The sequence below is a fragment of the Rhamphochromis sp. 'chilingali' genome (genome assembly GCF_963969265.1).
Source record: "Rhamphochromis sp. 'chilingali' genome assembly, chromosome: 19".
NCBI lineage: Eukaryota > Metazoa > Chordata > Actinopteri > Cichliformes > Cichlidae > Rhamphochromis > Rhamphochromis sp. 'chilingali'.
Window position 1 is genome coordinate 12422890 of NC_137946.1, and position 24034 is coordinate 12446923.

The following is a 24034-nucleotide window of genomic DNA, read 5'->3' on the forward strand; positions in this document are numbered from 1 at the left end:
GTGTGGGTGAAAAGGGAAGTTGAGTTAAGTGCGTGTGTGTGCCCGCATACATATATATACAGTAATCTGAAACACTGGTCAGCAGCAAAAGACTCGAGGAATCGATATGAAGCTCTCATCTGCTGTGAAAGGTAAGGACTTATTATGATACCAAACAGTTTGTTTTTCTTTGCATTATATTCGCTGGTGAACGCTTTGTCTCTCTAACAGTTCTGGGATCTCTGTGTCTGCTGCTCGTAGATGGATTTCCAGGTACAAAATAGTTATGTAATAGAAAAAAGTTGTTTTTTTTTTTTTGTGTAGTAAGATTTTTAACCTTAGAATGTTTTGCAGTTTCTGAAGATGAATCTCCAGAGATAATTGGACCAGGGTTTGTCCAAATAAAAACTCATCCAGGTAACGCATCAAGCCTCTTTTGATGGGACAGGCTGTGTAGTTGTGAAACCTTTCTTCGATGTATGGATGTGTTCTGCCTCCTAGGTGCACCGCTGGTGCTTCACTGTGATGCGTTTGTAAACTGTGAGGACGATATGACTCTAATCTACTGGCTTGTCAATGACACCTTCCCCGAAGACGCCCCCAGCAGCGACAGGATAAGAGAATCTAATGAGTGAGTATCTTTGTTACAATTACAGTGGAAGTGTACATTAAATTAAAACAATTAAAACAGTCTGTAGCTGGGCTGTAATGGCTGTGTTTTCATTAGATCCACTCTAGAGGAGGGTGCAATCCTTCAGAGGAGTTTGCTGTTGAAGAACATCACATCCGAGGACCTCAAATCCACCTTCACGTGCGTTGTGACAAATGCTGTGGGAGTGGCCCAAAAACACATTAAATTAATATCAACACGTGAATGACTGAAGATAGTAAATGACAACTGTGTAAAAGATCTTGATTTTCTGTCCTCTGCCTTGTGATATAAGTCATGTCTGTCAAGAGTCAACATTGCATGTCAGCATTTTCATGTAATACTTTTGTTTGGCAACTTGTGGATGAACTCTGCTGAAGAGCTGGGGCCTGTTCTTCGTACCGCGCTAAGTGAGTTAGCTGGATTAGATTGTTGACGATTTCGCGTGATCCTGGATCGTTCGGTTCCCCGAAGCCCATCCGGGACTTGCTGTCATAGCAACAGAGCCGTAAGCGTAAACCTGCTGGGGAGCAGGTTTACTTTATGTAAACAGGTTTAGATCGCGGCCACGCAGGTATGTCCGCGTCATTCATACGAAAGCAACAGCGATATTCCACCACTGTTTCACCATAAATAAATAACATCAGTGTAACTAAAGATAATGCAGCACTTGATCCTTTTATTGATGTCACACAGATACATACAGGTCATTTCCTAAAAAAGGGAAATGTACTATTAACATTCTATTACATGTATGTGATTATTACAGATGTAATTCATATTTCAGAGTAGCAATTGTAAATTACTTCGTGTAATCAAGATGAGAGACCACGGCTATAAAAGCGAAGGTGGATTTGGGAAGCCTGTCGCAGTCATATCCTGTCCGTTTACGCGAGCAACCCATTGCGGAAGGTGCAAGATTGATAAGGAGAGTCCTCAGAATTCAGCGTATATTGCGGGACAGACAGGATCCTTTAGCTCAGCGCGACAGTGTGCTCATAGAGAGATATCGATTTTCCCGTGAGGGTATTATTCACTTAACCAACTTGTTGACGAGGGGGTGCAGGACCACCACCTGTCTTTGTTTTTGCTCTGCCCTTTTCTTGGTTGCTGTTATGAACAAACAAACAGATTATTTCAGGGTCTCTTTCCAAGAGACGACAAGCAATATAAGTGATAAATATTACCATTCTGTAGAATATGCTTATATTTCACTTTTACTTGTTCCCATGTTCTAGTGGGTCCTGTTGTGGCTCTAATGTGAAAGGGGATATAATATAACATATTATAATATAATATAATGTAATATAATATTGGATAATATGGTGTGATATGATAAATCTACCCTACCGCCTACTGGTGTTGGCCAGAGGGGCCGATGGCGCAATATGGCAGCCTGGCTTCTGTCAGTCTGCCCCAGGGCAGCTGTGGCTACAACCGTAGCTGTCTCCACCAGTGTGTGAATGTGAGAGTGAATGAATAGTGGCATTGTAAAGCGCTTTGGGTGCCTTGAAAAGCGCTATATAAATCCACTCCATTATTATTATTATTATTGAATTACTTACGAGTTTGATTTGTCAGCAACTTTCTGCCAGCCCTCTCTCCTTGCTTTTGCAGCCTTTGCAGTGTTCCCTTGCGTTTTAATTAAACTCTGAAACTCCTGAAATCCCTCACTCAGGAGTTCTTGCTCTGCTGCCGAAAAATACCGAGCGCGCTCCTTCGACATTTTCGCCGACCAATCAAAGGGTTGCCGATCAATGTTTTTACTATCGATGCGTAGCCCCTGTTGGGCCACCCAGTGATCTCACATTACTTCATCCAGCTATACTAATCGTCAACAACAGGTGTGTTCGGGGAACCGGAATAGCGAGCTCAGAGTTAGCGCGATGATTTGGTCTTGGATGTTTCATTTGATCTTGGATGTAGTAAGCGACGTACGAAGCACAGGGCCCTGGATGGTTCAAAACCTAAACTCCAGTTACGCTCAAAGGTAAAGCAAGTAGCTGCTGAATGCTCTCCTTTGCTCTCCTTTATATCAATCTGACAAACATACAGAGGCGCCATCTGATGTAGCAGTGTTGTGGTCCAGTTGTAACTACACTTACCCACCTTACAGTCATTTAGACGACTGTACCACACAGTGAATGTGTTGAATGTTGTGTCAGCAAACTGTTTTCTATGCCTGTGTACGGTTCCTGTACTTGCTGAAAAAAAATATAGTGAAAATTAAATTTAGATACTTTTAAATTAATAACCATGTTTTCCTTGAGAGTTACTGTTATTCACACTTAGATGTTTGAAATAAGCCAACTGCTCACTATTCCTAATATCTGAGTAAGCATTTCCACCATCTGTGCAGCAGAGGTCAGCAAAGCAGCTTTCTTCCTCAACCTTGTTTTGTTGGGGACTAGATTTAGTTTTGTAGACGCAGTCAACATGCCAATGTCTAAGTTGTGTTTAATCTTTTTTAGATTTATGCTTGAAAGCAGATGTAATTTCTATTGATAAATAGCAGCTCATTTAATTTGATTTGAAGGAAAAAAAAAAACAATAAAAAAAGAGTTTTACTTAACATTGATTTTGTTCTTGAGTTAAAACTAGTTATCAAATATCACCGGGTCTTTATATTGATATCTGAAGCAGATTCATGAGAAATGTGATTAAAGCTACAGGAGTCCATATTCTTTTTAGTTATGTAGTTTAAGCTATAGAAGAACTCCTTAATGACATGTCGAAAGACACACGTCGTGGTTGTGGAAAAGATGTTAGTGTGTTTGAGAAGGGTCAAGTCATTGGCAAACATCTAAGGAGATTGCAGAAATTGCTAAAACTGGGTTAAGAACTGTCCAACGTGTTATTAAAAAGTGGAAGTATATTGGGGGCCCATCGTCTTCGAGGAAGAAATGTGGCCAGAAAACCCCCTGAATGATCGTGATCAGCGCTCACTTAGACATTTGGTGAAATCACATCAAAGAAAAACTACAGTAGAACTCAGGGCTATGTTTAATAGTGAAAGTAAGAGCATTTACACACGCACAATGCGAAGGGAACTTAAGAGATTGAGTCTGAACAGCTCTGTAGCCATAAGAAAACCACTAATCAGTAAGGCAAACCGGAAAAAAAGGCTTCAATTTTCAAGGGAGCATAAAGATTGGACTCTGGAACAATGGAAGAAGGTCATGTGGTCCGAGTCCAGATTTAGCCTGTTCCAGAGTGATGAGCGCATCAGGGTAAGAAGAAAAGCAGATGAAGTGATGCACCCATAATACCTAGTGTCTACTGTACAAGCCTGTGAGGGCAGTACTATGATCTGCGGTTGCTGCAGTTGGTCAGATCTAGGTTCAGCAACAGTATGTGCTCCAAGAATGAGGTGAGCTGACTATACTGAATGACCAGGTTATTCCATCAATGGATTTTTCCTTCCCTGATGGCCCGGGCATATTCCAAGATGACAATGCCAGGATTCATCGGGCTTAAATGGTGAAAGAGTGGTTCTGGGAGGATGACACATTTTCACACACGGATTGGCCACCAGAGTCCAGACCATAACCCCATTGAGAATCTTTGGGATGTGCTGGAGAATGGTCAGACTCTAACATCGTTAACGCACGGTGAAAAATTAATGCAACACTGGATGGAAATAAATCCACCGCAGAAGCTTATTGACACAATGCCACAGTGAATGCGTGCTGTAATCAAAGCTAAAGGCGGTCCAGTGAAATATTAGAGTCTGTGATCTTTGTTTTTCTAGCCAGGCAGTGTATCTTTTGCTCTTTGGCTGTTCATCTCCCCTTCTTGTCTGCTTTTTGCCTCTTTCCTTCTTTCAGAACACTTTTCTTTTTTTTCTCCTTGATCATACTTCACATTACGGTTATATGTTCACGTTTGTCTAAAAACAAAAAAAAAATGTAATCACAATAAAAGCGTAACGACTGCATGAATAACTAAATAATGCAAGAGGTCAACAAGCAGTTAGAATGAACTCAGAGTAAAAGCATTAGTCAGACACTTTTATTATAATATTGATCCTTATTTTTTAAGCAGATTTTAGAAGGTAGATTATTTTTATAGACTAACACATTTCAGGCACAGCAACAGCAGCAACACAACCCCACACTTGACAAAAGAATTTACACATTATCAAGAATCTTTGATCCTAGATGCACTATGTAAAATAAAACAAAAACACAAAAACCCCAAACTTCCAATATAAGGCACCTTAATCTCACACCTTTTCTAAAACAAACATCACTTTAAAATCTTCGCTTTACACATCCTTGTTATGTCTGACGATTTTAAGTCTAAAAATAAGCATTTGTACCCTTAGTTTAGCTCCCTTAAACTCGATAGTGTTTACGTTGGCTGAACACTGATCACGTTGTCATAATGTAGAGAGACTGTAGCTCACTGTGCAGCCAGCTTTTTGAATTCATTGAAGACTTGGACATGAATAATTCTACGCAGTCATCAGCATTTAACAGTCAGTTAAACTGGACACTGAGCCCAGTGATTGTGACCCGAGCTCCTTCAGGCAGCAGTGCAAGTTTCTATTCCTCTCAGGATTCTGACTGTCTTTCATTCTCTTCCTGATGAGAGCAGCAGCATCTCCAGTGGCAGTTGGCCACTTTAAGGGAGAGGTGAAGAAGGGCTGCAGAAGTTCCTGGTTGGTTTTAAGTGTCATTCCAAACAGGAAACGCAGAAAAATGTCCAATCTGCCGTCCTCGCACTGCAGACTCCTGTCCACAGCGTTCTTGTACATCTCCGAGGGTGTGGGCCCCCTGAACATCCCCTTAACTTTATTTTTCGGTTTCTCCTCGAAAACGTTCTTCCCGAGATTTGCGAAGGTGAGCATTGCATAAAGAGCAGCCAGGTACTCCTGCATGGTGGGGTGGATAAAGCTCAAGACATTCTCGTTGACCAGCACGTATGGCTTTGTGACATACTGCGTGCACAGGCCTGTGTAGGGCACTGCCTCCGGATCGTTGATGCCATTTTCTTTCCAGTTAGTCTGTGTTATCTTGTACTGGCTGCGTTCCAGCATCGAGAAGGCCAGCTTTCCAAGTTTAATAAGAAAGTCTCTCTCTTTATCGACGCTGTTTTCTGGAGCTCTCCATTTGCGATTCTGACGCAGGAGTGCAAACAGCAGCTTTGTGTACATGTAGGTGATGCTGTTTGGCAGCTCTGCGTGTGTGCCCTTTTCTTTAAATACGTGCTGGCACTCATCGGCCACTATAGAGCAGAACAAGGGCAGGTGGCACATGATACGGAGGGTTTTGGTAGAATTGATATAATCAATAACTCGAGCTGCTTGGTTTGAGTCCTTAAACCTCTTCTGAAAGTACTCGTCCCGTTGAGTGTCACGGAAACCAAGTACTTCTATCTCATTGTAGTGCGCATCCCATGGGACGCAGGCGTGTACATATGGCCGAGTAGTAACCAAGAACAGGCCGCGGTAAAGCAGCCTCGCTCTCATGAGGTTGACCACGATGACCTTCAGATTTCTGGTATCTGTGGGGTCAGTCATAAGCTCTGTGTTTTCAAAGTCAATCTTCCAGTGGTACTCATCCAGTCCGTCTAAGACAAACATCATTTGGCATTCGTCGCACCTGTAATCCCCATCTCTCAGTTTTTCTGTTGCCGGGTAGAGTTTTTTAACTAAGCCTACCAAGGAAAGTTTTTCGCCCTCAAACTGTTTGAGTTCTCTGAATGGCAAAGGAAACAAGAAAGTCACGTGCTTGTGTGCTCGTTCTTCAATCCAATCGAGGACTAACCTTCTGACTGCCATAGACTTCCCTGATCCTGCCACTCCAGTGAGCAATATAAACCTTGAACTTGAGGTCTCCAGATAGTTAGGAGTTAAAATATCTGCAGTAGAAATCTCCTTGGGTGCTTCCTGGTTGCTGTCCAGCTTTCCTATTTTCATGACCTCGTGTTCGATATTGGGGCCATTATCACACGTGGAAACAATTTTGAGAGTAGTATGAACATCGTCAAAGGGCCTCTTCTCACCACCATAATCCTCACATTCACCGTATTTCTGCTTCAGACACTCGGCTAATTCGTAGCGTACTTCATCTGAAAAAAATAAAGAAAATAAAATGTGCATACATGAAGAAGTTTGTGCAGATGTGTCATCATTGCTTTCATTAAGGTTAAATTAGCAGCCAAAACAAGACATTAAGGCATACTCAAGGGCACTTACTTCTAAGGCACAAAGTATCGACATATTCAACCAGCTTCTTTTTCCCCATCTCAGCCAGTACGGTTTTGGTGATCTGGAATGAATTTTCAAGGCTGTAACACTCGAGTAAGCGGTCGACCAGGTCCACTAGGTCCGTGTTTTGTGGAGGAGTGTTGAACGACTGCGGGTAATACTTCCAAAGCTTCCTTTGGAATCCCATAAGTTCAAACTCTGACAGCTTTCCAAGGGTTTTTGAGATAGCCTAAACCCAAAACAGCAGTCAAATATAACTATGTCTATATAGTGCTTGTTTTTATCTTTAACAAAAAATGGACAAAGGCAAAAAAAGAACAGTGACTGACCTTAAAAGTGAAAGGAATTGTTAGAGATGGATGCCTTTTCTCACTTATGTTTTCGATTAACTTGTTTGTGTCAGAAGATTCAGGGACATCCTCTTTGCTCCTGGCCCTAGTGACGTCACAGTGAAAATGTGGCAAAATATTTTAGTGACAATACTGGAAAAAGCCACACACAGTAACATGTGCAAGTTTCTTACTTGCGAATCTTCTTTTCACAGTCGTCACTGTCAACGGAGTAACAGCTGGAGTACGAATCTGCTCTCTGTCGGCGGACACTAAAAACAGGGAGACAAAGCTGTGTTTAAATGAAGTGTTTCACTCTCTTTCCAGGAATTAATTTAACAGAGACAGATTTGGTCCCCTCTGAATATTCTTAATGAAAAGCTTGTGTATTTTTTGGATAGGTTGCTTGGACTATTAATCCATCTTCTTTAACTGGAAAGTACTTTGGTTCAACTTAGTGTTTTTGTTTTTTTCCCCCTTAAAAAAATTGCTTTCTGATTAAAACTGACATGACTTGTTTGCACCTTGTGGAAGATGTGTCGTCTTCTCCCATTTTGTCTGACTCTTCGCTTGTCATTGTGCTGTAGCTCTGAGCTGGAGACAAGGCCTGGTCCACGTAATACCTAAAAAAGAAGGAATGGTAGAATGACAGTTCTTTTAGTTACTTAGTGACCACACGGCAAGTAAATTTCCAGACATCATGCAAAATAGCCCAGTCTGTGATTTTTCTCACGTATCTAGAAAAGTCTAAGTTATTCAAACTGAGGATATTGAGCAATTATGATGCATGATGGAAGGGCATTCCTTCACTGGAGTGACTCTACTAAGACTCAGCATATGTGATGTAGCAAAAAGACAGCCAAAGTTGCAGACTGAAAATCCCACCTGCGCACAAAAACAGCCAAGCAATGACGCAATCAAGAACAACTGGAGTTTCCAATATTTCCAGTTTAACTTCACTGTCTGCAAATATTTTTCAACATATGTCAGAAAACTGTAGTTTATTGAGCAGGTGCTGATGCATAAAGTAGAAATAAACTGTGCTCTATTTGGCCCCGAAATTCTAGTTCAGCAGACTTCAACTATGAGGGGAAAATCCCCTGTCAGCAGAATCACAACCACTTAGTAGTGTGACCGGTCAATAACCCAGTGAAATTCTCACTATTAATGATGCGTTCAATTTTCCTGTCTTTAGCCTGTGCTGATAACTAATTGATTAACAGTTTCATGTAACTAGTCTGGTTTTTAATCATTTCTGAATGTAATTGAGTATTTATGCACTGGTAGTAAACCAAAAGTTCAAAGACATAGTTTGACATCTTCAACTTAAATATGCGTAGAAAAGAAAACAAAGATGGATGCATAAATTACGTATGTACATGTGTAACATGTAACGTTGTACATGTAACAACCCAAAAAAAAAACCAAGCTGAAGCTGAAGACATCAAGACCGGAAATCCCACTGCAAACTGAGTGATGCTTATTTTTATGTAATGTAACCTAAGAAATTACAGACAGTCACAGCGTAGGTCGGCATAAATTTTACTCACTTAACAATACTTAAAAAGCATTTTCACTACAAAAACACAGTGTTAGAGTGAGAGAAGCACAGGAAGGGGTTGCAAGTCAAACATTTCTCCATACCAGTGGGTTGTGTCCATTGGACTGGGTCCCAGGTCAAGCGAAGGTCTTCTCGGAGGAATGTAGTAGAGGTCCTCATCTTCATCTTCTACCTCCTCCTCAAGCCCACTTTCCGGTCTTCCAGAAGCTGCTTCCCCAATGGAAGAGCCTTCTGATTGCGTGCCCATCGCTTCGTCTACGTCGCTCATGATGTCATGGAGAGGGTCAGTGAGCAGCACTGATAAGAAGAAGAAAAATCCTGGGGAAATAAAGGAGACGGATATTAAGCTTTCTACTCGTGCTTATTCAACACGTTTCTGCTGTTAAAGATGTCTTTAGTAATCTTTTGACATTGCCTTGCCAAAAGAAAATCATACAACTTTCCTTTAGAGGTCTTGAGAAAGTAACTAATAAGCATAAAAGACTGTGGTTTCAAATATTCTGACACTGGCTCCTACATTGGTTTGAATAGCGGTGCAGGGGTTAGCACAGCAAGAAGGTTGTTGGTTAGCCAGCTGGTGGAGTGTGCATGTTCTCCCTACACCTGCTACTGCTCCCTCCCACAGTCTAAAGACATGCATGTTAGGATGACTGATGACCTGTCTAGAGTGCATCCCATTTTGTGCCTATGATTGCTGGAATAGGCTCCTGGACACGATCTGATATTGTTGTGTTGGTGTTGTTCCCGAACCGTCATAACACTTGTGGTCCAGGATCAGAATTGCAACTGACCAATCACATTGTCTGAGCATTCATTTAGCATTTCTTTCCTTCTCCCTCACATTGCAAAGGTATGACAACAACAGCATGGCTGGTCAATTGCAATGTTGATCCTGGACCGACATTATTATGGTGATGCAGAAACAACACCAACACAGGGATATCAGATACACTGACTCCAGGCACACTGTGACCCCCGAATAATGAGAAGAAAATGGATGGACAGCTCCCAATTATTTTGTAATTATGGCTTCTTTTATGTGTAAACCTAAACTCTCTCACTAGACGCCACCCACCCTCATTCCCATGAAAAATAAGTAACATAAGTCCTAAGTAGGAATGTAGAAACAAATAACGGTGCACTTGTTACTTTTTAGATTACTGCAATTCGAGGTGCAGCAAGGGTGCTATTAGTATCAAAGTGATCACGTTTCCCACAGCATTACCAATTGCTAGCATTTGTAAGTCTCATATCACATTAGCACTTTGCCTTAATTACACTTCCTTGAGTTTTGAAAAGTAGACTGGGAGGTGGAGCCTGGAGCTATCAGCACAGTTTTGTTACCAGTGTCTATTAATATGCTGTGTCTTTGCTCTTTGTCCCCTCCCTCTCTCTTCTTCTGTGCACTCCTGCAGGCAACTCTGGTTTATTGTTATACATGTATTCCTACTATCTGTCAAGCTGATCACCGCCCACGCCGAGCCTGGTCATGCCGCAGGTTTCTTCCTGCTTAAAGCAAAGCTTGTTTCGCTACTGTATCCATGTGCTGGCTAACAGGAATTTGTTGGCCTTTCTTACTCTAACTGTTTGAGGTCTACATTCATAAAGCAGAGTAGAAACTGGTTTAATTTGACATTTTTGGGAACTCTTCCGCTTTGCGTTTTCCTTTTCTTCATGTTATGAATGGGAGCTCGTGGCACCTGTCTGACCTACAGCAGCCTCTACATACCATGATAAGATTATGCCCGCGACTTTTCATAATGTCTTTCTGAATGATTTAATGCTAGCCGTGTTGATTTTGAACTTAGAGATTTACATAAGCTAACTCGATGAAGCGCAATAAGAAGACTCCAACAAGCAGCGAGGAACACGACGTTTACACAAAACGATGACAAATGCTTTCACGACACTCAATCATCTCACGCAATTTCACTGTTTATAAAATAAATACATTATTACTACATTAAAAGCATGCAATGAACAGTGAATAGCTTACCCTTCTCCGTGACTGGAAGTTTCTTCTTCTTCTTCTTCGTCTTAAGTTTCTTCTTCTTATTATGGCTATACTACGCCTCACTAGGCCTACACTACCACCTACAGGATAAAATGTGAAAATCAAGAGAAAAAAGACGAGTAGTGGAGGTGTGGTACAGTACACAGAGGTCTTGATGCATTCTCAATCATCCAGGAAAGTAAATCTCCAAAAAGTTGATTCTGTTCATCTGGACATAGATAGATAGATAGATAGATAGATAGATAGATAGATAACGTTTTGTGGGAGAAACATTTCGTGACTTCTTCAGTGAAGAAGTCACTTGGATGAGTGACGAAACATTTCTCCCACAAAACGCTATCTATCTATCTATCTATCTATCTATCTATCTATCTATCTATCTATCTATCTATCTATCTATCTATCTATCTATCTATCTATCTATCTATCTATCTATCTATCTATCTATCTATCTATCTATCTATCTATCTATCTATCTATCTATCTATACACACACACACAATTGACAATCGGTTTTGTATGTAAATCTTATCAATGTCTAAATAAATGTGGTAGTGTAATAAATTCCACCTAAGCTGCCTGTAAAATTGACTCTTCACCTTTGCTTTCACCACAGAAAATATTACACAGGAAAACCTGAAAATGTACAGGGCTCGTGGAAAAACACTGGCTTAAATTTAGCTGCTTAGGTGTTCTGATCCTGGCTGTTAGAGTTATATTATAAGTGACCAAAGGACTGGAAAACTTACCGCAGAGATGTGCTCGCCACCCAGCAATTTACAACTGCAGTCCTTTCACTGCTGGACTCTCCACGCACAGTTATTCGAATGACAAATAGAAAATTGCTGCAGCACAGTCTTTTATTTTTTCCACAGTCTTTATATTAAATGCCGACTGTTAACTATTTTGGCTTTTATGCCAGCAGCTAATGTAACTTTAAACAGCCAACTCCAAGCTGATATGATGACTGGACTGCAAAGACGTGCAAAGCTTTTAGCTCCATATGATTACTTTTGTTTTCATTTTCAAACTTGTGGACTTTAAACTCAGGCAGACTTAAACAACATCACTTGAGACAAGTGACAAACCTGAAACCAGTAACAGTAACTGGGTGCATCCCATGTAATCAGATGCGAAATGTTTGTAGAGTACCACTTCGTTGCTTTCATTTTGAACACCTTTCCCGACCAAACTTTTAATTTCCTGTTTCTCTGAGCTCATGAAAAACTACATGTGGTTCTCACAGGACAGCACTACTACTATTATATAAAGCAATGTCACAGAATCTGATCTATTGGAGTAGGTGATATAATTTCCTCAGGGATTAATAAAGTATTCGGATTCAGATGAATTCCTTAACAATAATGATAATTAACATTTTAAAATGCTATAGACACGTTAACTTTGGCTACCACTGTTACAAAATTGTTGATTTATTCTTATACCTTTAGATAAATATGGTATTGAAATTTGCACAGAGTGGTGTGCAAATGAATTTAATGAGTACTTCCTCCATCACTGCACTTCTTGCAAATCAGTGTCATCTTGAACTATATGATGACCCTGCTGTTATATAAGTCTAATACTGAATGTCAAACCTGTGAGAGCTCGTGCTCATTGCACAGTAATACACACATTTCCCTCGGCTGTGTCCCTGCTGCACAATATGAGTCATAAAGATGAAAAAAAAAAATCCAACATTGCTTAAAGGAGCTGTAGCCAGTGAAATGATTAAGTTTCACACTTTCTGTATGCTGAGCGATGGGGCAAGATATTGGCATGGCAGCATAATATGTTGCTTCCTATTGCATTACTTTATGGAGGCACTGCTGCCATTTTTTTTTAAAAATTTAAAATAAACAGGCAACCTAACAGGTTACACCCCCATCCTTACCCACCCACCCACACCACCCCCACCCCCACCAATTTAAGGTCTTCCCTAGTTCATGATTCCTTTTAAAAAGATATCAACAAAAAGAGGACAAACACCTCAACAAAGTAAATTCATAATTTGCTTTGATATAATTCATACATTATATCATGAGTGCAATGCAAATGCTTTATTGCAATTGTGTAATGATAAGGACTGTTTCCTGATAGCACTGAGTTCTTCTGGGAGTACCACTATTATTTGCAATGATCTTGGATCCCAGCTTAATCTACTTCCGCCTATCTGGGTGCTTATTCTGACATCAAAAAAAAAAAAGCAACATTATGTTGTTCATTAACCTTAAGAGGAGTATTTTTTTTAATTCCTGTAATTTTTTTGTGCCATTTTTCATTATATATATGTATATATATATATATATATATATATATATATATATATATATATATATATATATATATATATATATAATCTTTAATGAATGTGAATTAATGTAATAGAAAGTAAAAAACAACAGCAACCGAATGAAATATGCGCTCATCAGTTAATTTATATTTTAATTTAAAAAAAATGTGTATTTATATGTTACTGCACTTAGTTAAAATGCAGAATTACCATTTCCAGGCACTAAGCTTTCCCCCCGAAGCTGTTTACCATACATGAAAAAAAAAAAACACAGGCACATGTCAGCATCCTTGTCTCGGTGGTGATCGTTGTTTCCACTACACTGCGCTTTGTGTGATGGAGGCGTGAGCAGCGACAAAGACAGTAGGAGGAAACAGTGGGCTGTATGAGGGGTGATTAGTGCCCCAGGGCCTGAAAGGAAAAGAGGAGAAGTGGTTCCCAGAATACCCACTCTGCCTAGTGGAGTTAGTGGCATGTGTAATGACGCGTCGTCGTCAGATTGCGGCAGTGTTCAGAAGACAAAAAGCAGGCTGTTCTCTTTTCCCAAGCAGCATGCCTGTTATCAGTGCTGCTAAAGCTTATTCCCTGTGGGGGAAAGCATAGGATATTAACGACAAAGGTCCCTTTAAGTGCAGCATTTCCTAAACATTATATGTGTAACTAATTTAGGGAACACTTTTTTTTTTTTAAAAATGTGACCACAGTGGTGTGGTTGGCAAACTGTTATGGAAACATGGACACGAACACAGTAACACAGACAACCACATCTGCATTTGAAAACATGGTTTCAGGTTCTTATTGCATAATAGCGAATAGGGTCAAGTGTGGCATTGACTCCTCAGTTCAGTAGCATTTGACAGTGTCTCATTGGGCTCTTTCTGTGAGTACTAGATTTTCTAATGTGTTTTTTGGACCTAGCATTTTATTGAAACTAAAAATAATACAAACTAAAGTATTTATAAAATATTTTTATAAAAAATGATACATATGCTAAGGCTCATTTCTAGTTGTCATTGGCCAAAACTGCTCGATGTCTAACGCAGATGCCTCGGGATACATATTTACTGTTTACAGATGACACGCTACTGGCTTCATGGGGCGAAGACCTTCAGCTCGTACTGGATTGGTTTGCAGCTGAGTGTGAAGTGGCTGGGATGAGATTTAAAGAGGCTTTGATTCTCAGCTGGGAATGAGTGGAAACAGCATCCTAAGCTGGGAATGAGTCGTTGCCCCAAGTGGAGGAGTCTCAAGATTTTGTTCAGGAGTGATGAGAAAGTGGAGAAGTAGATTTACAGTTGGACCGCCTCAATGCAAATCTGTTGTGGTGAAGACGGAGCTGATTTCTGTAATATTTGTTGTCTGTAGTTATTAATTTACTTGTTTACACACTGCCTGATTCTGTTGTGTTACAAAGAAATATGGCCAACAGGCGATGCAGCACACCCTCTGGTGGACAAACTATGCAATCTCAACACTCATGGAATGCTTCTTCCATCTCTTCTTTACTTTTCAATTTTTAATTTATCAGCTGTTATAAATACCATGTCAATAGATAATTGACAAATATCTACCACTGGTCAGTAAAATTAGCCAACTGATTAATCAGCGGGGTTTAGTTTCTAGCCTAAACACTGGTGACTCGTGGGTCTGGGTGTCTTCTTGAACTGTAGCCCCCTGAAGATAAACGGTAAAATTAGTATTTATTGATATTTAACCAAAAGAAATAAAAAGTACAATTCAATTTTCAAATGATCCAGAAAGATTTTGGAATTAAGTCCCGACCTCTATTATGTATCTTTATCTTTCTAGATGTTTATCAAAACTTATATACTTGACTAGAGTCACGATTTTCTAGATACGATTTTGTAGGGTTTTTCTAATTAAAGAATACAAGCTAATATACAAATCGCTTTTAATTTTTTTATTTACATTTTTATTACCACTGCTTTCCTGTGGGCTGTGGTTGATGGTTGAGTGCTTTGCTAAAAACATGGCAAATAAGTTCTGCCACTCCAAAAGCTTTACATGGATCCAGCACTTCTTCTTATCAAAATCCCTTATAATCTGGATCCCTTCATTCCCGTTAACAGCCCACACCCCACCCCGCTCGCACTCCTCCTGGCTTCTTGTGGCATTAATCACACCACATACATACAGAGGGTACACTCCGCGCGGTGAAAGCTATGACTCCATGTCTGTGTATGAGGGAGGATGCTCAGAGCGAACCCATCCTTCCCAGACGCCAGTGTGAAGTAACAGTCTGCGCGTTGTTCTCCGCTCTGGATGGTACTGGGATGCATTTTGGAAGAGGGGTCGGGCAGCAGCGACCCACCAGCATCCGAGCCTGACATGAATCACAAGTAAAAGAGCTCTTTCAAGCAAGTGAAGAGCACATGAATGTGCACAAGTCCGCCGAGCTGCACTCGGGCTTCTCACAGCGACATTTTGGACCTTTTGGACCTACCTCGATTTGTTTGTAAATACTCAAACCAATCACAGAAGACTTTAGATGGTCACTGAATCAAGCCTATTTTAATATCTTTTCTAATTTTCTTTCTATTTGTTTTTTTTTTTACGTTTTGGGTGGGGAGTTTGGTTTGTGGGGAGTGTGTGTGCGTGGGATTTTTTTTTCTTTTGTCAAGCGCGAAGACAAACTTCTACCATGGCACTGGTTATGGAGCCCGTGAGCAAGTGGAGCTCTAGTCAGGTGGTTGACTGGATGAAAGGTAAGGCATCAGACGCGATGACCATTAAACTGCTGCGCTGCAGTGAATCGCATGTGTGGTGTTGCGCTGAAATGCATTTCAACACAGACTGACTCGAGATGCCAAAACACCTGCTGAGCCTCGGGGTTTCGCCTCGTCGCCTTGCAGCTTCGGGAAGCTTTTAATCACAGCCTTAAATCAGTTAATCGATCTTTTTTTTTCAAGCACTTCTAGCTTGCAGACGTCTTGCCCCCCCCCCACTCCTTTTAAAAAAGATGTTCTCAGATTCAAACAGCTCTACACGGAAAACCCGTCTATTGTGTCCTGCGGTGGTCATTGTTAACATAAGGCTGCCTCGCAGATGGTTGTAGCGGAGATCTAGTAATTACACACGAATGATTTCCCCTCTCGCTGGATCTGGGTGCAGAATCTGTGTGGAGGAGGAAAGAAAAAGAGGTTCGAGTTATTGACCAGGCTTTGCATGTGCACAGAATAAAAACAGAGCTGGGAGAGCAGTACACTATCAGAGCTTGTACAGCCATCTGTGATATGTTTATCCACAGATGCTCAAGTCATTAAGAAGTCACAGCTGACTTAGATGAGCTTCTAGTAGTTTCAAAACCTCCCAAGGGTACCTAAATCCTGAGGCCTATCATAAAGATTATTCACTCAAAAAAACAAAAAAAACAAACATAAAATCCCCACAAAAATCACTTAAATGCGAATCAAAACATTCCTCTTTTTTTTTTTTTCATTTTTCAGGGATCCTCCAGCAGAATAATGAGGTTCAGTTTGGTGATGAAGCACTTTTAAGATTTTCTTCTTGAGAGAGAGAGACTGTGACATTTAGACTGAATTGAGGACTGGAAAGGGGTTAGATAGACATACAGTTGTTGTTGCAATTAATTCATCATCCGCTAGTCTCAGTACAGCTGTCGGATGAGCGGCTCCTTTGAGGAAATTTGTCCGCTTATTCAGGCTCCAAAGATCTATAAATGTCCCAAACAGCTGTGGAGGATTTACTTCCACAGACTGTCAGGAATACTTTCAGGGCACAGATTTCTCATTAGCCATGCTGCTTTATTGTCTCTTTGCATTACAAAGTTGGTACTTTGAGGGGAAATGTGATAGAAATGTAAGAGGAGACCTTAAACTCAGTGGGAGGACGCGATCTGCCTGTGTATTTGTCTTTTAACTCACATAAGCGCTCCTGCGATGTGTGTTGTTTTTCAAAGCCACGTGCTCACGTGTCAGGCAATGGCCTGTTTCAGATGAAACATACACATCCATAGGCCTGCATCTTTACCGCCTCAACACACACACACGCACATATGCACATACACACAAGCGAGCATTATTATTCTAAGCCTGTAGGCCTTTTCTGCTGGCTCAGATATGTCATGATTGCAAGGATCAGACGGTTCTTAGTATGAGTTGTGTATTACAGATTGTACCTCAATCTGATGTGGCCTTATAAACAGGCTGTTTAGGACTGGATGCTTGCTCAGAAAGGAAACAAGATCCATGTGCAGCTTTATTTATAGAGACACACAGGGATGATTAGACGCTGAGATGGGCTGAAATTGAATGTCCGCAATAGTTTTAAATGAGATCCAAGATGATCTGTAAATACGCTGGTGGCACAAGTGAGGTATGTAAAGAGCAAGGAGTGGAGATTGGAAACGAGAGAGGACTCTTCAGTGTCCCACATCTGACAAGTGGAGCAGAGACAGTTCTTGTGTCTAGAGCCCAGTAATGGTAATTTAAAGTGAGGGAGTGAGTGGCACGGAGAGACACTGAAACAGAGGAAACGATGGGGTGGAGGGGGTTTCATTCTTGTCTCGCATCCATTATCGAACCCGGAGGACTGGCAGCGTTTTGTCGTTAGCATTCACAGGTTCCATTATTACCATACCCGCTCTGTGATGTCACAGGAGGCCAAATAGGGGCACCCCGTGACCTTCCCACAGTCCCACTCTCCACCCCCTGTTAGTGTTTTGTGTGAGCTAGACGCTTTATTCCCAAGCTGCTTTAAAGAATAGATCCTCATCACAAAAGCGAAAAGAATTCCAGCTTGACTGGAAATTGGTTCTTACTAGGTGAAGGGTATCAGTGCAAACACATAAAATATGTGCATTTCAATGCAGTGTTGCACTTTGTACCGTCTGGGTGTTTTTAAACATATTTGTTGTCTTGCAAGGCATATCAGTTTTTATCTTTCAGTGCAAACCCTCACTGTCTTCTTGTCTAACACAGACGACGACAGCGATCAATGACAAGTCAGATCAACACAGATCCATAATAACAATGCTTAACCGCCCTAAAGAGCTCTCTCTCCTTACAATGCCAGTGGATTATCTAGAATGGAGATCATAATGTGTCAACGCTGTGCTTTTAATTTCTCCTCAGCGTGCCTGATAATCTGACTGACATGCAAGAGACAGGAAAATTGATGTGGCTGAGATGTCTTTCCATTCCACCAAAAAGGGATTTCTATTGCACATTGTTCTTTTGCATAAGGCTTTCAGCAAAATATGAAACAAAACATGGCAGATTTCAATGGAAAAATAGAGAATAGAGACTATTAGTGCCATTTTGTGCCATGTTCCCCTTTTATTTATAGTAAAAATCATTTATACAGCACATATCCACAAGATGCTTTATAATGTCATTTAGAAATGTGAAACGCTCTGGGAGTTATAAAATGCTAAAGTAGCTGATAACTTCACCAGCTCAATATCTCATGCTAGCATGTAGTCACTTTTTGCAAACTATCATGTTCTCCCTTTTCTTATTTCTTTATATTACCCCACGGTCAGCGAGAACCCCTGCCGAAAAACCTGCTTTGTGGTTTCTATGGCAACATGGGGAATACTTCATTGACATGATGAGTCTCAATTAACTTGGTAAAGAGGCTCATTAGTTAAGCCTTTAAATGTTATGCAAAACCATGAAACTCCCTGTTTCCTCTCGACCGTTTAGCTGCCAGCTAAACCTGATCTGAATGCTTGATGGGGTTGAAGCTTAGCACTGAGACACATGTATATGATTGGTCCACTGCAATAAAAAGACAGGATGAGGAAAGAACTAACCCTGTGTGTGTTAAAGAGAAAGAGAGTGAAAAGGGAGAAATAGGGCCTGAGAAGATTAAATGTATAGGAAAAGCAATACAAAAGCTGCTCCCTTGTAGCTCATTTATTAATGTGTTTGCTTGATCTGAAAGTGAATAAAACATAAATAAGTAAATGAGTTTCTAGGAAGCCTGAGGCAGAAACATCAATTATCAAATCAAATTTCATATAGAAAATAAATCAAATTGTGGTTTAGTTTATGCAACATGATTCTGCATGCTCGATTTGCAACATAATTTACATCATCGGGACACAGTGCAGCTTCTGAAGTAAATACTTTCATGCATTACAGAGACACGCCATCAATAACTGCGGCAGTCTCCTGATTCTTTTCAATGTTTAATGCTAACACCTCGAGGACCAGTGGGTTAGAATAGAATAGCCTTTATTGTCATTGTACAGAGTACAACGAAATTGGAGTGCCACTCCCTTGGTGCAAGTTTCAATAATAAATATAAATGTAAAATATAAAAAGTACAAAAAAAACAATCGTAAGTACTCAAACAATAGTATGTACAATATATACAGGATAGCAGCATTAATATGATGACAGTATGAATAGCAGCATAATATAATGACAGTGACGGTATGGAATAGGTTCAGTTGTTTTTGTGTTTATTTACTACGGTGATAGCTCTGGGAAAGAAGCTATCCCTGAATCTGTTTGTCCTGGTTTTATGTGACCTGTACCGTCGGCCTGACGGTAATAGTTCAAACAGTTGGTTGCTGGGGTGAGAGTGGTCCTTGATGATATTGCCAGCTCTGCTGAGGTACCGAGTTAAAGTTAGAGTTGCTTTTATGCACTCCTCTCCTAACCATTCAACCATATGATCAAGTCCTCAGAGCAACCTTTCAAGTTCAAATCGCACTCCGGGGACACGCTGCCATATTAGATTATCACAAAAAATGTGACAGACTTAAAACAGTCTATACAAAAACTGGCAAAGATGATCTTCAGATCAAGCCTAGTTTTTTAGTTTAACTTTTCAAAAGTACTGGCCTAAGTATTAGCTAAACTGATAAACTGGAAGTGAGGTCTTACCTCCTCAATGCTTTGATCAATCAAAACCAAAACCAAGAGTGGTACGTGGACTCCAGAGCATGTTTGCAAATTTGTGGCTTTTACCATTATTTGGGACTCCAATAAGCAGATACCTCTTGAATTATTAGCCTTAAAACTAATTATGAGACCTTTCAACCTAACTGTAAGATCGTAAGGCAGTGGCAACATGTATTTTCTTCAGAACAGGTGTATGGACTTTGCAGTCCTTCCTTTGGTTGTTCGTGAAGAAAAATCACCACTGGGGATGTGCAATAAGCAAAAACACATTTTTCCAATCAGAGCTCACAGCCATGCTTTTAACATGATCAAAATAAGTTGCCATGGGGACTGTTAGGTCCCCTTATCACCTACTGAACTGCTCGGCCCCCTCATCACGGCTTGAGGTATTTTTTGAAGGCTTTTCTTGGGATGCTTTGGTAACAGACTTTCTTTTTTTTTGTAAGTTTTTGATTTACCCTGTGTATATACTTTTTAGAAAACAGTTTCTAGTCATACATTTCAGGGTGTCTGTTGACGCAGACAGAAGTTACAGAATCACTTAGTTTGTTTTCGTCTGCTGCACTTCATCAACTCTTTCTCCAAAAGATTTCACACCTGCTGCAGTAGCTGAATATGTAAAACAACTCGAGCACACCTACATAGCTTCTTTCTAGCTGAAAGCGTTTTCTGGTTTGAAGCTGAAAATGCAGCTCAGAACTGTTGACGAGGGGGAGTGTGTCAGATTTCTTGTCTTGACACAGACTGCTTCACACTCGCACACAGCAAAATACAACCTGTGCTCACACTTTACAGATTTACAGCACATATTCTGGCAAAGCAAGTGATATCAAGTCCTGTTAGAATGCATAATGCAAACAGTGGTTTCACAAGAAATCTGAAAATCTGATGCAGTCTGCAAATAAAAATTCATGCTTTTGAGCTGTGCTGAAAGTTTTCTTGTCCTTTGTGTTCCCCCAAGGGCTGGACGACTGCCTGCAGCAGTACATCAAGACCTTTGAGAAGGAGAAAGTAGGGGGGGAGCAGCTGCTGCGTATCACCCACCAGGAGCTGGAAGATTTGGGAGTATCCAGAATTGGCCACCAGGAGCTGATACTGGAGGCTGTGGACTTACTCTGTGCTCTGGTGAGTCCAAGTTTCCCACACCATCTTCCCACTACTTTCTACTGTCACTTTGGAAAGTCAGTGCTGTCGGATGAAGTTTCTGTCGAACATTTGGCACCTCTGCAGCTCTGTGAAATCATTTAACAAGTCAGTGAAGATAACAAGTTACAGAATAAAGATATTTTCCAGTAAGCAGTTGATATATTTAGTAATGATGCAATTTCTATATTGTTATTATCACTGCAAAGACTGTCAGTTAACGAAATCAGTCATTCCAGGAATAAGTGGATGTAGATAGGATTGCTTTAGGCCCCAATTTTTAAACATCACAGCAAATCTACCAGAGTTACTAATCTGGCCAAAAGATCTTCCACAGGCAAATCTTACAACTGTCGTTAGTGTTGACATGGATTACTGCTTCATCTCGAAGGGATTTCTGCTCTTAGTTTCCCAAAACACAAGTTTTGTTAGTGTCAGCATGATAGATTGCTGTTCTGCTGATTTGGCTAATGTGCAGCTGGAGTAGCTGGAGCATAATATTTATTCTCCTTATAATATTCATTCTGGATGTTACTGCATACAGAGTAGAGACCTCGACTTGTTTCTAACACGAGAATGTAAGATTTAGGGGTCAGTCATGTAATGGCCAAATGAACGGCATTAAAATGAACGAATATATACTGCAATCATCAGAAGCATGGTACAGATTAAAAAATGCACTGGAAGCAGATTCTGGTCTCTGTGTGCAAATATGTTACATATAAAACTGGGGACTCATGAGCAAATATATCCCTGGAGCGTAAAGGGGCGATTCGGCAGCGGCACTAGCATGTCAGACGGAGAGATGGAAAGTTATGTAGCTTAAATAGACCACCAGATCAGGAAGGTATATTTGGTATATGATGCAAGGAGAGTGACGCAGAGCAGCTTGAGCTGTGTTTCTGAACTAGCTTGGAGGCTTTGCTTCATTTAAGGAACATTTTTTCTTAAATGGAGGTTTTCCCAGGATAGCTGTTCCCAAATGTTCTCTTTTGTCCGTCAATGTGAACATATTTTTAGACCCTACTTACTAAAAGTGTCCATATTGGTGCTTAAAATTTGCAGTGAAAATGTTACAATTTATTTACTCTGGAAAACACGATTTGATTGATGAAGTAATTTATTATTGTTTTTTACTCTTTTACTCACTCTTAGATTATTTATAAAATAACTGTTTGAAATAAGGGACAAATACCGTTAAGCAGTTTGTACTGATTATGTTGGGGTTTGGAAACTTTTCACTTTATATAACAGGAACTACACGAAAGAACTATTTGGTGTTGGATTGGATGCTCAGTAAGTGTACTTTATTGGTCCCCGTGGGGAAAATCCCTCTCTGCATTTAACCCATTCACTCAGTGAAGCAGTGGGCAGCCATTGGGCGCCCGGGGAGCAGTGTGTAGGGACGGTACCTTACTCAGGGGTACCTCAGGGTAGCTGTTCAGGGGAATCGAACCCCGACCTTCCAATCATGGGGCCACCACTCTACCTACTGAGCTATCCCTGCCCCACTGTAGGGGGTGTAAGGGTGAATCATATAAATGCTTTGCATCTAATTGAGAATACTTACTCTGGCCATGCTGTCCAGTTTACCACAAGAGGAAATGAAAATGTAAAGTCTTTTTGTAAGGTGTCTTTAGCATCCAGCTAAATAATTTTCTCTCCTAATAATTTCCTTTATTTTGAGGGGTTTTTTTTATATTCACTTGCACATATAATTCCAGTATTTAATTCAAATTTTCTGTTTTTGAACCAAAGAAAGTTAGACTGCAGTAATATAAAAGTAAAAGATGGTAAATGATAAATGAGAAGCAGAAATAACAGAGACAAGGTGCAATAAAGTTGGACCTGGGTTTGTGTTAACTCTTGAGATCTATAGAAAAATTGGGTGGAGATTACCAGCCTAAGGTCACAGATGCAATCTGAATCTAAAGTCCACTCATCCTGCATCGCTGCACAGGGGGCCCTGCTTCAGCCCTAAAGCTTCTTATGTAACTGGGATTTAGTTTTAAGTCTCTCAGGCACTGCTGTATTAAATATGATTAGTGGCCCTCCTGCTGCGCTCTCCCCTCCCAAGAAACCCATGACATGATAGCTGCCCATAGGCCTACACGTGCAGTTAGCCGCAAAGTGTAATGAGCGCTCAACGATGCTCAGGCGTGCAAAGTGACAGCTGATTTCACACATTTTCATCATATGTGGAGCCTTTCTGTTGTGGAGCGTGGTGGGCTGGTCGGCTGTAGTATTCCTATTTATAAAGTGCCATCAGAAAACAATTGGTTTCTATCTCCAGGCTGGGGATATTCTTGGAATGTGTCACAGTGAAAGCAAACACTGACAAACTGGTCAAACACAGTGAATTTACTTTCCTCTCCCCTCTAGAATTATGGGCTGGAGACTGAGAATCTCAAAACGCTTTCTCATAAGCTTAACGCATCTGCCAAGAACCTGCAGAATTTCATCACAGGCAGGCGGCGCAGTGGCCATTATGACGGCCGAGCCACCCGCAAGCTGCCAAACGACTTTCTAACTTCAGTGGTGGACCTCATTGCTGCTGCCAAAAGCCTTTTGGCGTGGCTTGACAGGTGAGATTTGCAAAAAGATGAATTTAAACATTTGGTAAGTCATGTGTAAACATGTGGACGCACACTGTGAAAAAGGGCCCCACAGAGCTGTGTAGATTCAGGTACTGGTCCCATTTACAACTACATACACAAACACATAAATACAGGTTCACATGGACACATATTTATATGCATACTGGGTATATTCTTGCATACATTTCCTTAGATTCGTCTTAGATACAAACTTACAACCGTGCTAATTGCAAGCAAAAAGATATAATAATAATTTGAATTAATTATAAATATATAACTGACATCAAACAGGAATGAGACAGTCCTGTTTACATGCATTGGTACATGTAGTCTGATTTGGGATTTGTTTTTTTAACAGA

General features: G+C 40.6%; 4 protein-coding genes across 6 annotated transcripts in view; 2 read left to right on the forward strand and 2 right to left on the reverse strand.

Annotated features, from left to right (window-relative positions):
- LOC308386962 (lysophosphatidic acid receptor 6) overlaps nucleotides 1–24034 on the reverse strand; it is a 222117-nt gene that overhangs the window by 40755 nt on the left and 157328 nt on the right. The gene's annotated exons all lie outside the window — the stretch shown is intronic.
- On the forward strand, nucleotides 3–1750 carry LOC308387333 (interleukin-1 receptor accessory protein-like). The gene is made up of 5 exons (XM_080867288.1): nucleotides 3–131; nucleotides 211–252; nucleotides 334–396; nucleotides 481–610; nucleotides 707–1750. The coding sequence occupies exons 1-5, from the start codon at nucleotides 107–109 to the stop codon at nucleotides 855–857; spliced, it is 411 nt and encodes a 136-aa protein (XP_080723414.1). The 5' UTR covers nucleotides 3–106; the 3' UTR covers nucleotides 858–1750.
- On the reverse strand, nucleotides 3718–10772 carry nlrc3l1 (NLR family, CARD domain containing 3-like 1). Its single transcript, XM_080867452.1, has 7 exons — nucleotides 10729–10772; nucleotides 8816–9050; nucleotides 7696–7794; nucleotides 7366–7443; nucleotides 7172–7277; nucleotides 6831–7071; nucleotides 3718–6703 (listed from the first exon to the last, which is right to left on the reverse strand). Exons 2-7 carry the CDS (start codon nucleotides 8998–9000, stop codon nucleotides 5103–5105), a joined length of 2310 nt encoding a protein of 769 aa, XP_080723578.1. The 5' UTR covers nucleotides 9001–9050; nucleotides 10729–10772; the 3' UTR covers nucleotides 3718–5102.
- The window catches only part of LOC308386496 (connector enhancer of kinase suppressor of ras 2-like), a 31354-nt gene continuing 22547 nt past the window's right edge, over nucleotides 15228–24034 (forward strand). For all 3 annotated transcript variants that reach the window (XM_080866079.1, XM_080866080.1, XM_080866081.1), the window contains exons 1-3: nucleotides 15228–15765; nucleotides 20897–21060; nucleotides 23461–23663. In XM_080866079.1, the coding sequence (XP_080722205.1) occupies nucleotides 15702–15765; nucleotides 20897–21060; nucleotides 23461–23663 (431 nt within the window). In that variant the 5' untranslated portion in view covers nucleotides 15228–15701. The remainder of the gene's footprint in view (nucleotides 15766–20896; nucleotides 21061–23460; nucleotides 23664–24034) is intronic.

Bases quoted from the DNA above. Each gene is read 5' to 3' on its own strand.
- LOC308387333 (XM_080867288.1), top strand. From the start codon at position 107: ATGAAGCTCTCATCTGCTGTGAAAG. The intron at 253-333 runs GTACAAAATAGT...AATGTTTTGCAG, and splicing joins GCTCGTAGATGGATTTCCAG to TTTCTGAAGATGAATCTCCA. The intron at 611-706 runs GTGAGTATCTTT...TGTTTTCATTAG, and splicing joins AGGATAAGAGAATCTAATGA to ATCCACTCTAGAGGAGGGTG.
- nlrc3l1 (XM_080867452.1), bottom strand. From the start codon at position 9,000: ATGAGCGACGTAGACGAAGCGATGGGCACGCAATCAGAAGGCTCTTCC. The intron at 7,795-8,815 runs GTATGGAGAAAT...CTTCTTTTTTAG, and splicing joins CCAATGGACACAACCCACTG to GTATTACGTGGACCAGGCCT. The intron at 7,278-7,365 runs GTAAGAAACTTG...TGACGTCACTAG, and splicing joins TGTGAAAAGAAGATTCGCAA to GGCCAGGAGCAAAGAGGATG.